This window comes from Chelonia mydas, chromosome 3 (genome assembly GCF_015237465.2).
Source record: "Chelonia mydas isolate rCheMyd1 chromosome 3, rCheMyd1.pri.v2, whole genome shotgun sequence".
Taxonomy (NCBI): domain Eukaryota; kingdom Metazoa; phylum Chordata; order Testudines; family Cheloniidae; genus Chelonia; species Chelonia mydas.
The window spans coordinates 1265755-1277837 of NC_057851.1; the positions used below are offsets into that span (position 1 = coordinate 1265755).

Consider the following 12083-nt stretch of genomic DNA (forward strand, 5'->3'; position numbering starts at 1 on the left):
CCGTCCTAGGCGCCTCCCAGAACTGCACCCCCCCCGGGACTGCCCCTGGCCTGTGGCCCCCCCCGGCCGAGGATAGCGCTGGTGTCACCCCCCCAGCCTAGGCCCCCCCCCAGCCTGGCCCCCCCCAAAACTGCACCCCCCCGGGACTGCCCCTGGCCTGTGGCCCCCCCCGGCCGAGGATAGCGCTGGGGTGACCCCCCAGCCTAGGCCCCGCCCCGGCCTGGCCCCCCCACCCCCCAGAACTGCACGCCCCCAGGACTGCCCCTGGCCTGTGGCCCCCCCCGGCCAAGGATAGCACTGGGGCTGACCCCCCCCACCCGCCCGGCCTGTTGCAGACATAGCCCAGGTGCACCGTGCGTGGGCTCTGGCCGCGGGTTCACGGGGGCCCTGCACCAGGCTCGAGTCTCACACACGCGTGCAACACGAGGTGTGTAAATTCCCCCATTGTTCTTTGTGGCCCCCTCGCAAGGAGCCCAGGAAAGCCCAGGGGCGTGTGTGGGGGGAGGTGATGGAGCCCGTGTAACCTTAACTCTGCCCAGCGTGCGCTTACCCAGCAGAGCTGTGAGCTGCAGGGTCCCTGGCATTCTCCAGGTCTAGACAATCAACTGACAGCTCTGGTGAGAAAAATCCATCTCCCCTGGTGCAGACAGCGCTGTGCCCATGGGGGCTTCTCCCCCCTCTCACAGACGGGGGTGAGCTACGCCGGCAGGAGGCGCTCTCCCATCCGTCTCGCAGGAGTGTCTTCGCTGAAGCCCAGCGGCAGAGTTTCAAGTGTCAGCCTGCCCTTATAATCTGCCAGCCTCAGGGAGGTTTCTGCGGCTTTGGTGGGAATGCTGAGCCAGACGTGGGGATGTCGTGGAGAAGGACACAGAGGGAGCCCAGCGCCTGCATCCAGCCCTCAGGACCAAGGCCCTGGAGGGAAAAGGCTCTGGGTCCAATTCCCCACCCCCAGGAACCAGCCTTTCTTTAATGTGGATGTCCTGGCCTGCTGCTTGACAGGTCCTTGGGATTCCCATCTGCTGTGTTTGTCCCCTGGCTAGCCGCTGAGAGGAGCTCCCAGCACAGACCCTTGTTGTACGTACGACCCTTGTACACTAGGCTATTCCTGCCCCGCAGTGCCTGGGTGTGGAAGTACAAGCTCAAATCCTGCTCTGCCCCGGCCCTGCAGAGTGGCTGGGACGGGGCAAAGCTATGAGCTCGCCCTGCCCAGCATGGGGCTGCCTTCTCCTTTGGATCCCTCCTCTGAGGGCCAAATGTCCTACTTCACCTTCCCTGTGTCACAGGGCAGGCCTGGCAGCCAGGAGGTGGGGCTGTGAAGCTGTTTATGGAGGCACAAAGGTCCTGGCTGATAAGAGACTTGTTTATCTAGGATCTTGTGCCCAGCCTCCAAAAGGAACCTTCTGAGTGAAAGCAAGTCCTCTGCCTTCCAACTCCCTTTGTGAGTCCCAGCCCTGGGCAGGGCATTTCCAAATTCAAACCAATCCCTCTCTCTGCCCTCTGGGCCTCACTTCCCCTCCCCTTTTCTATTTCTAACTCTTCTCCATCACTTCCTGTCTCTACAGTGTTGCTGTCAGCTGCTAGCCAACTGCTGTGTTCTACCCAGAGGTGGCTGCATTTCTCTGGCAGGTGAGTAATTGTATATACCCTACAGTCGGCAAAGCACTTGGGGATCCCAGGCACTGTATAGCTGGGGGGATTGTTATGCCTCCCACAGCCACTGTTTTCTGTTCTCTCAAGCCACCCACCTCGCTGAGGAGTTTGAGAGCTGGCATCGAGGAAGTTATCCCTCTGTAGTTAGACTGGAGTCCATGGGTAGGGCCCCTACCAAATTAATGGTCCCCTTTGGTCAATTTCAGGGTCATAGGTTTTTAAAAATTGTAAATTTCATGATTTCAGCTGTTAAAATCTGAACTGTCACAGTGTTGTAACTGTGGGGGTCCGCACCCAAAAAGGAGATGTGGGAGGGTGGCAAGGTTATTGTAGCCGGGGGTGCGGTACTGCTACCCTTACTTCTGCCTGCTGCTGGCGGGGCGCTGCCTTCAGAGCTGGGTGTGTGGCCAACAGCCACCGCTCTCCAGCTGCCCAGCTCTGAAGGCAGTGCAGAAGTAAGGGTGGCCATACTGTGACCACCCCCCTGCAGCCCCCTTTTGGGTCAGGTCCCCCAGTTTGAGAAACACTTGTTTTCCCTGTGAAATCTGTACAGTATAGGGTAAAAGCACACAAAAGACCAGATTTTGTGGTCTATGACGTGATTTTCACGGCCGTGAATTTGGTAGGGCCCTACCTGTGGGCCTGCCCGTTTCCCTGTGTTTGAATTCCCTGCCATTATTCCCATCAGTACCCTGTCCAGTCTGTCTCCTCTTTCCAGAGGGTTGCATCCCACTTGGCCCCATGGGATTACCATCCACACTGAGGGGATCCCAGGCCCAGACTGGGGAGAGGGGGTGGAGCTGCACTTATGTGCAGAGCTATGGGTTAAAGCAATTCATCATGACAGACGGCATGGCGTGGTGGCCTGTCACTGCAGCTGGGGGAGCACGGCAGGTCCCTACAGCCCAGCAGGGATGGCCCGAGCCCTCCAGGGCAGCTGCTAATGCGCCCTTGGAGACAGAGCCTGCAGTGACGCTGGCTGGAAGGAGAAGCAAAGGGCTCCCCCATGCTCATGCTCCAGGGCAGAGCAGAGCAGCTCTGAGGAAGGCCATTTCTGTCCAGGAGACAGTGTGGCAGTTAGCTGCTTGCGGGGCGGGGGTGGTGCTATCACATAAGAATGGCCACACTGGGTCAGACCAAAGGTCCATCTAGCCCAGTGTCCTGTCTTCCGACAGTGGCCAATGCCAGGTGCCCCAGAGGGAACGAACAGAACAGGGAATCATCAAGTGATCCATCCCCTGTCACCCATTGCCAGCTTCTGGCAGACAGAGGCTAGGGACACCATCCCTGCCCATCCTGGCTAATAGCCATTGATGGACCTATCCTCTGTGAACTTATCCAGTTCTTTTTTGAACCCTGTTCTAGTCTTGGCCTTCACAACATCCTCTGGCAAAGAGTTCCGCAGGTTGACAGTGCGTTGTGTGAAGTACTTTCCTATGTTTGTTTTAAACCTGCTGCCTGTCAATTTCATTGGGTGACCCCTAGTTTGTGTGTGATGTGAATAGTAAATAACACTTTGTTATTCACTTTCTCCACCCCAGTCATGATTTTATAGACCCCTGTCATATCCCCACTTAGTCGTCTCTTTTCCAAGCTGAAAGTCTCTAATGTTTGGACTCTCTCCTCGTATGGAAGCTGTTTCATACCCTGATCATCTTTGCTGCCCTTCTCTGAACCTTTTCCAGTTCCACTGTACTGTTTTTGAGATGGGGTGATCACGTCTGCGTGCAGTATTCAAGGTGTGGGCATCCCATGGATTTAGATAGTGGCATTAGGATATTGTCTGTCTTCTTAGCTATCCCTTTCCTAATAGTTTCTAAAGTATTAGCCTTTTTGACCGCTGCTGCGCATTGAGTTGAAATTTTCAGAGAACTATCCACTGTGACCCCCAGATCTCTTTCCTGGGTGTTACCAGCTAATTTCGACCCCATCACTATGTGTATGTTTGGGATTATGTTTCCAATGTGCATTTCTTTGCCATTTTGTTGCCCGGTCACCCAGTTTTGTGACTCTAACTCCTTGCACTCAGCTGTGGACTTAACTATCTTAAACAACTTTGTATCGTCTGCAGACTTTGCCACCTCACTGTTCACCCCCTGTTCCAGCTCATTTATGACTATGTTGAACAACAATGGTCCTGGTACAGACCCCGGGACCTGCTATTTACCTCTCTCCAGTTACCGATCCAGGAGAGGACCTTCCTTCTCACCCTATGGCTCCTTAGTTACCTTAAGAGCCTTTGGTGCGGGACCTTGTCAAAGGCTTTCTGAAAGTCCAAGTAATTCCTAAAAACATTACAGGAAATTCCTACTTCATCCCCATGCTATTCCCTGAGGCCCCAGTGCCAATCTGCACAATCCCCTGCGGGATCCGTAGCACACCGAGCAGCTGTGATGTGAAGTCAAAACGCCCCTTCGACTTCTTGAGAAAGAACCGCTGGCCCATGTAGCCAGGAAGAGGCAGTGTGGCTTAGGGGTTGGAGCATGGGGAACTGGGAGTCAGGACCCTAGGATGTTCTCACTGTGTCCCCCCACCCAAAAAAACCCTTCTCAGCCTCAGTTTCCCCACCTGCTCTGCTCCCCCCCCGGGGGCTGTGAGACTTGGCTGGCTGTGTGCTAAGATGAGCCAGCTATCCTGCCAGCCCCCAGCGAGGAGCTCCCCTCCCTACGATCAAACATGAGTCAGAGCCTGGCTCTTCCCTCTGCCAGCATGTGGGAGGGAGGAGAGGCAGCAGACAGGGCTTGGCTGGGGAGATGCACCTGAGGGAGGGTTTGGCTTGGACCGCCCATGGTTAATGTGTCATCAGGCAGGGCGGGCTGCCTCCAAGGGGCCCTGCGGCTAGGCTGGAGGCCAGGGAGCCCCACCAGCGAGTGAGGAGCGGAGCGTGGCTGGGCACAGGTAGGTCGGCTCTGCGCCAGGGGACAGAGTCAGGGATGTGGGGGGAAGGAGTCTGGCTCTGCATGGCAAGGGGAGCTGGGGGCTCCTGCAGCCAGTGATGCTGTGGGAGGAGGGTGCAGTCATTTCAGTCTGATTGCTGCGAGTGCAGAGGAGCAGCTGCCAGCTGGTGTGGGGGGGGGGTGGGGGATAGTCCGGACCCTGGCACCAGTGGGGGCTTGTGTGTGTGGGGGGAGGGCGCCTGCATGTAAGATCTAGGGAGCAGTGGGGGGGTCAGTCTAGGGAGATGGGAGGGGTGCCTGGGCATGTGAGCCTGCATGTCTTGGCATGGGTGTAGACACGTGTCCCCTGTGTCCCTGGCCCCAGCAGGCCCGCATGGGAGCCCTGCGCAGGGCACTACTTCTGCAGGCGTTTCCTCCCCGCTCACCCTCCCGTGCTGACCTTTGCCTTGGAAGGAGCTGGCCCCTTGCTGGGCTCACCCGGGGGCTCCACAGGCCCCACCCCCAGCAGGACTCGCTGTGCTGTGCTCAGCACCGGCAGGGCTGGGGGTAGAGCCCCAACCGTGCCCTCTCCTCCCTGAGCACCCCCAGGCCAGGGAGGGTGTCCTGGAGCCGGTGTGACGTGGACAGGACAGTGAGGGCAGCTCTGGCTGTGCAGGAGCCGGCCTGGGCCCAGCCCTCACCCCTGGCTGCCCGACGGGCCTGGCTGGGAGGAGCAGGAGCCAGGCTGGGAGATGCCAGAGCCATTGCTGGGATCTTGGGGTCTGAGCAGGGACCCCCAGGCCCAGCTGCCCACCCAGTGCAGCTGGGAGCTGTGCACAGCAGACACAGCTCAGGGCCTGGAGGGGCGAGCTTTCCAGCTTTGAATGAAACCTCCTGTAAAGCAAGTGCCTCATCCTGGGGGCATCCGGGGTCTCCCGGGACCCGCCAAGCTGCACATGGCCTCTCCGGTCCCCATCAGCCACACGCAACCCTGGGCAACCGCCGCTCAGCCCTGGCCAGGACCGTCTGCTCCAGGGCCAGCAGCAAACCTCCTTTGGTCCCAGCTCCACTGCTCCCAGTGCCTTGAAATCCAGATCCCCAGGCCAGGTGGGCCCAGGTTGAGCATCGGGTTGGAGCTCTGCCCAGCACCAGCCAGAGACCTGCCCCAGCGCCGTTCCCAGAGCAGCCAGGCTGGGTGGAGGCACTTGACGGGAACCCCCCCCGGGCCTTGGGTAATTGTTAACCACTGACACCCATTGCCGGCCAGGTGTGGTCCAGTGTCAGATGTTAGGGGGCTTATTCCTTCACTCACTTACTTCCCTGGTCCTCGCATGAACAGAGAGCAACAATACCCGAAGTCCAAAGGTGCAAACAATTCGATGTTTATTGGGGTGAACTTCCAGCAAGCATGATTCCAGTTTCCTTCCTCAGTGTCCCCCTTCCCAGCTCTGACATCACAGAGCCTTACACCTGTGTCCCTGTTCCCATTCCCCCCTTAGCAAAACATGATTCCAATTTCCCCACCCCCATTCCGTTCCCATTCCCCCGCCTTACTTCCTGATTGACTGCAGACTATGTAGTAAAACTTGAGTTCTGCTTAGCTATATCTTAACCAATCATTTTCCTGATATTTAACTAACCAGTCCTAACATATTGTAACATGATTAGCTAACCCATTATATCCCACCACCTTAATTAGTTTACACCCAGCAAAAGTAATTATACAGCAGACAAAAACAATCACAGAACCAGACAGAGACCATGCACATAAACAACAACAAAGTGGAAACTATAATGACAAAACAATACAGAAGTGAGGATTTCACAGCTACATCTATAAAGACATAAGGGTTTCCCAGCTGTGTCTACTGATAACAGAAAACTATCAAACTAAACGGTCCCCCGGTGCTGTGCTGCCCGCTGGCTACTCAGACCTTGTGTGTGGGGCTCTGTGCCCCCCCAGGCCCCTCACCTCCAGACCCTCCAGCACTGGGCCATCCCACGGCAGGTGTGCAGCAGGGGTCCCAAGACAGACATGGGGCAGGGAGTGTGGGGCAGCTGGCATGGGGCAGGGGTCCTGAGGCAGATGTGGGGCAGGCATCCCAGAGCAGGTGGGGGGCACCGTGGGGTGGGTGTGGGGCCAGCAGACAGTGCCTGCAGCAGGGGAACAGCTGAGAGAGCTGAGGCTGGAAGGGCCGGGAAGGGCTATTCCTGGCCATGGGGGGAGCCAGGGAGCGAAGCCACTTCAGAGGCAGGGCAGACTCAGGCAGGGGGATCAGGACTTGGCCAGGGGGTGTGGAGCTCAGGCTGGGGCTGGGCAATGGGGCTTAAATAGGAGGGATCATGGATCAGGCAGGGGGCTGGGTGGCCACGGGCCTTGGGCAGGGGGCTGCGGGGCAATGGGGCACAGGACACGGGAAGGGGGTTGGGGGGGCATGGGGCTCAGGCTCGGGGGGCCATGGGGCACAGAGCTTGGACAGGAGGCTGGGTGGCCGTGGGGCTCGGGCTGGCGGGGCCATGAAGCACAGGACTTGGGCAGGAGGCTGGGTGACCATGGGGCACAGGGCTCGGGCAGGGGGCTGGGACACAGAGTCTCTGTCTCTGGCTGCCTCAATCGTTTAAACTCCTCAGTGATCTCGGGCACATTGGTCACGTGCCCTGCAGTGCTGTGTCCTCTGCAGCCTCCATCACAACAGCCCCCCATGGACCGCCCCGTCCCTGGTAAAGGAGTGGTACTTACTAGAATTCCTGTCCTTACTAGTGTCACTGCCACCACAGGGGCATTTAATGTGACCACAGTATAATTAAATTTAACATCCCTGTGGTGGGAAGAACACCTCAGCAGCCCAGCACTGTGGCATTTAATTTCAGAAAGGGGGACTACACAAAAATGAGGGGGTTAGTGAAACAGAAATTAAAAGGTACAGCGACTAGAGTGAAATCCCTGCAAGCTGCATGGACACTTTTCAAAGACTCAACTTAAATGTATACCCCAAATTAAAAAACATAGTAAAAGAACCAAAAAAGAGCCACCATGACTAAACAACAAAGTAAAAGAAGCAGTGAGAGGCAAAAAGGCATCCTTTAAAAAGTGGAAGTTAAATCCTAGTGAGGAAAATAGAAAGGAGCATAAACTCCGGCAAAGGAAGTGTAAAAATATAATTATGAAGGCCAAAAAAGAATTTGAAGAACAGTTAGCCAAAGACTCAAAAACTAACAGCAAAATGTTTTTAAGTACACCAGAAGCAGGAAGCCTGGTAAACAACGATGGAGATGCTAAAGGAGTACTCAGAGATGATAAGGCCATTGCAGAGAACTGAATTCTTTGCATCGGTCTTCATGACTGAGGATGTGAGGGAGGTTCCCAAACCTGAGCCATTCTTTTTACATGACAGATCAGAGGAACTGTCCCAGACTGACATGTCGTTAGAGGAGGTTTGGGAACAAATTGATAAACTAAACAGTAATAAGTCACCAGGACCAGGTGGGATTCACCCAAGAGTTCTGAAGGAACTCAGTAGTTCTGCAATTTCACATTTAACTGGTTTGTAACCTGCCCTTTAAATCAGCTTCTTTACCACATGACTGGAGGAGAGCTAATGTAATGCCAGTTTTTAAAAAGGGCTCCAGAGTTGATCCCAGCAATTACAGGCCTGTATGCCTCACTTTAGTACCAGGCAAAACTGGTTGAAACTATAGTAAAGAAGAGAACTGTCAGACACAGAGATGAACACCATTTGTTGGGGAAGAGTTAACATGGCCAGGGCCAGATTTCCAATTAGACACAATAGGCACGTGCCTAGGGCCACTGGCGTTCTAGGGTTGCCCCACCTCTATAAAGCTGTGCAACACCAAGCATAGGTGCCAACTTTCCCCAGCGCCGATGGGTGCTCACCCCCCCACTCCAACTCCAGTCTTTCCCTGCCCCTGCTCTGCCCCCATTCCAACCCCTTCCCCAAAGTCCCTGCCCCAACTCCGCCCTCTCCCTGCCCCTATTGGACTCCTTCCCCAAATCCCTGCCTCAGCCCCGCCTCTTCCCCGAGCGTGCCACATTCCCTCTCCTCCCCCCTCCCTCCCAGTGCTTGCCGTGCAAAACAGATGTTTCGCGGCGCAAGCGCTGGGAGCTAGGGAGAAAAAGTGGGCACTCGGCGTGCTCGGGGGGAGGAGGCAAAGGCGGAGCAGAGGCAGAAGTGAGCTGGGGCGGGGGGAGCTGACGGTGGGTGCAGAGCACCCACCAATTTTTCCCCATGGGTGCTCCAGCCCTGGAGCACCCATGGAGTCGGCGGCTATGACACGAAAGTCAGTTGTAGGCGGCGGGAGGGGATGCTACTGAAGATGCTGTACCTAGGGGTGCGTAAGGTGTAAATCTGGCCCTGAACACAGCTTTTGTAAAGGGAAATCACGCCTCACCAATCTACTAGAATTCTTTGAGGGGGTCAACAAGCATGTGGACAAGGGGGATCCAGTGGATATAATGTACTTAGGTTTTCAGAAAGCCCTTGACAAGGTCCATCACCAAAGGCTCTTAAGCAAAGTAAGCTGTCATGGGATAAGAGGGAAGGTTCTCTCATGGATCAGTAACTGGTTAAAGGACAGGAAACAAAGAGTAGGAATAAATGGTGTTTTCAGAATGGAGAGAGGTAAATAGTGGGGTTCCCCAGTGCTCTGAACTGGGACCTGTGCTGTTCATTGTGATGGGTTACCCCCAGAATGCCACCTGGAACTGGGGTACCACTGAGCCCTCTGACCCACCAGCCTGGGCTCCCTCTCACACTGTGCTGCTGTGACAAGCTGCAAAGCCTTCCAGCCTGCACTTTCACCAGCATTCACACAGGTAGGGACACACCCAGCTGCAGTTACATGCAGGCTCTCTAACCACCAGCTTTCCAGCTTGGGACCCTGGAGCAGTACCGTCCTGCCCTGGTCAAATCTGGCCAGTATACGGGTTTAATACCCAGTCCATCTCTCCCTTAATGTAAAGAGGACTATGCACACTTGTGGAAACCAAGCTGAGATTTTCCCCAGACACCTTAGTCAAACACACACTGGTTTGGATTAAAACATAAAATAAGTTTATTAACTACAAGAAGATAGATTTTAAGTGATTATAAGTGATAGCAAACAGATCAAAGCAGATTACCTAGTAAATAAACAAAACCGCAAACTGAGCTTAAGACACTGAATAGGTAGGAGATGAATTAGCAAATTCTCACCCTGAGTGAAAAGAATATGCCATCTGTTTAAGGCACAAGCTGCCTTTGCTTTGCAAGCTTGGGTGTCCCAGGTTTTCATACACAGGCTAGAAATACCTTTAGCCTGGGACCATCACTTCCCACAGTTCAGTCTTTGTTCCTGTGGTATTTCCAGGTATGGTGTTGTAGGGAGAGTGAGGTACCATCATGATGTCATTGTCCCCCTTTTATATCTTCTTCCCACGCACTGGAAAGCTCTTTTGCTGTGACCCGGGTCAAATAGTTCCCATTGTGCAGTGCTGTCTCCGAGAGGTTTCTATTGTACACAGTTCCTGGGGAATCCTTGTGCTTGTGCATTTCCTCCATGAGCCATTCACATTGTTTGGCCTTTTTACTGTTGTACCTGAAAGGCTGCTTGTGGGTGTTTTCAACCTCACAACAGGTTCCAGTAACACCTACAGAGCCCAACTTCATAACGTCACACATGACCGCTAGCACACACAATCCAACGAGATATTACTGTCTAACAGATCAAGACTTTTAGAATGATACCTCACAAGGCACACTGTGTGGAAAACACATCCTAATTATCTGACAGTGGAGAATAAGGGGGTGCCAGGATGTCACAACCGTACTCATAAATGGTCTGGAAGAAGGGGTAAACAGTGAGGTGGCAAAATTTGCAAAAGATACGACACTACTCCAGATAGTTAAGCCCAAAGCAGACTGTGAAGAGCTACAAAGGAGTCTCACAAAACTGGGTGACTGGGCAACAAATAGCAGATGAAATTCAGTGTTTATAAATGCAAAGTAATGCACATTGGAAAACATAATCCCAACTCTACATATAAAATGATGGGGTCTAAATTAGCTGTTACCACTCAAGAAAGAGATCTCGGAGTCACTGTGGATACTTCTCTGAAAACATCCACTCAATGTGCAGCGGCAGTCAAAAAAGCAAACAGAATGTTGGGAATCATTAGGAAAAGGATAGATAATAAGACAGAAAATATCAAGTTGCCTCTATATAAATCCATGGTACGCCCACGTCTTGAATACTGCATTGCCCCATCTCAAAAAAGAGATATTGGAATTGGAAAAGGTTCAGAAAAGGGCAACAAAAATGATTAGGGGTCTGGAACAGCTTCCGTATGAGAAGAGATTAATAAGACTGGGACTGTTCAGCCTGGAAAAGAGACGACTAAGGGGGGATAGGATAGAGGTCTATAAAATCATGAGCGGTGTAGAGAAAGTAAATAAGGAAGTGTGATTTACTCCTCCTTAAAACACAAAAACTAGGGTTCACCTAATGAAATTAATAGGCAGCAGGTTTAAAACAAAGGAAACATTTTTTCACACAGCGCACTATCAACCTGTGGAACTCCTTGCCAGAGGATGTTGTGAAGGCCAAGGGCTAGATTAGTGGTCACCAACCCATCAATCGAGATCGACTGGTCGATCCTGGAGCCTCTGCCAGTCGATTGCGATATCTAGGGTGCTAAAAGTCCAGCAGCGCAGCGGGGCTCAGGCAGGCTGCCTCCCTGCCCTGGCCCCACGCTGCTCCTGGAAGCGGCTGGCTGCTGGCGTGTTTCTGTGGCCCTGTCAGCAGCCAGCCAGGGCCCCACAGTAGGGCTCTCACTCATTTACTTCAGGGTTGCTTAGCTAAGGTGTGGATCCAAGAATTCGTCCCCATGTATGTGGGGTAGGGATGTATCACAATTAGGAGATGGGTAAGAAGTTATGGCACATAAAGCAAAGAGAATGTGGGCAGTTGGTAAGATTTGATGAACCAGCTGTGTGACTCAGTTTCCCCACTCCCCAGGTACTGCCGCCAGCCCCTGGGGGTGAGCATTAATTCCTGCTCTGGGATAGGAGCTGCTGGGATTTCTGGGAGATTCTGTTCGGGTTCCTGATCCCCCCCCGGCAGTTTCAGCAGGACTTGGGATTCTTCGTCCCATGGGTGGCGTTGCCATGTGGCAGGATCCAGGCAGAGACGGCTGCCATGCCGTGCCGAGGTTCCCTGGGTGTATGTGCGGCTGGCCGTGACTAGGCCAGGGAGGGTAGGATTTGCTCCGTCCTGCTAATGCATGTCCCTGTCTGTCTCCAACAGCCCGAGGACGGCGTAGGACAGCTGCCCAGCCCCTGCCCCAGGCTGGGAGATGGACTACCAGGTGCGAGAGCGGTGGCTGCGGGAGGAGCGGGAGTATCTGCAGAGCATGGCGAAGCAGAGGGGCTCGCAGGAGCAGGGTAAGGGGGATGGGGCGCCCTCCGGGGGGGTGGGCACATGGCTTTCCCTGCACCCCGGGGGGGGTGGGCACATGGCTTTCCCTGTACCCCAGGGGGGCAGGCATGTGGCTTTCCCTGC

General features: G+C 54.3%; 1 protein-coding gene across 3 annotated transcripts in view; it reads left to right on the plus strand.

Annotated features, from left to right (window-relative positions):
• The first annotated feature begins 292 nt into the window (after window positions 1-292).
• The window catches only part of LOC114018938 (cGMP-dependent protein kinase 1), a 60569-nt gene continuing 48778 nt past the window's right edge, over window positions 293-12083 (plus strand). The window contains exons 1-4 of one of the 3 annotated variants that reach the window (XM_043541953.1): window positions 293-617; window positions 1370-1438; window positions 1563-1626; window positions 11829-11965. In XM_043541953.1, coding sequence (XP_043397888.1) covers window positions 11878-11965 — 88 coding nt within the window. In that variant the 5' untranslated portion in view covers window positions 293-617; window positions 1370-1438; window positions 1563-1626; window positions 11829-11877. Of the gene's footprint in view, window positions 1439-1562; window positions 1627-4388; window positions 4549-11828; window positions 11966-12083 lie in introns of those variants that run through there. The other 2 variants (XM_043541954.1, XM_037893651.2) reach the window with 2 other exon arrangements.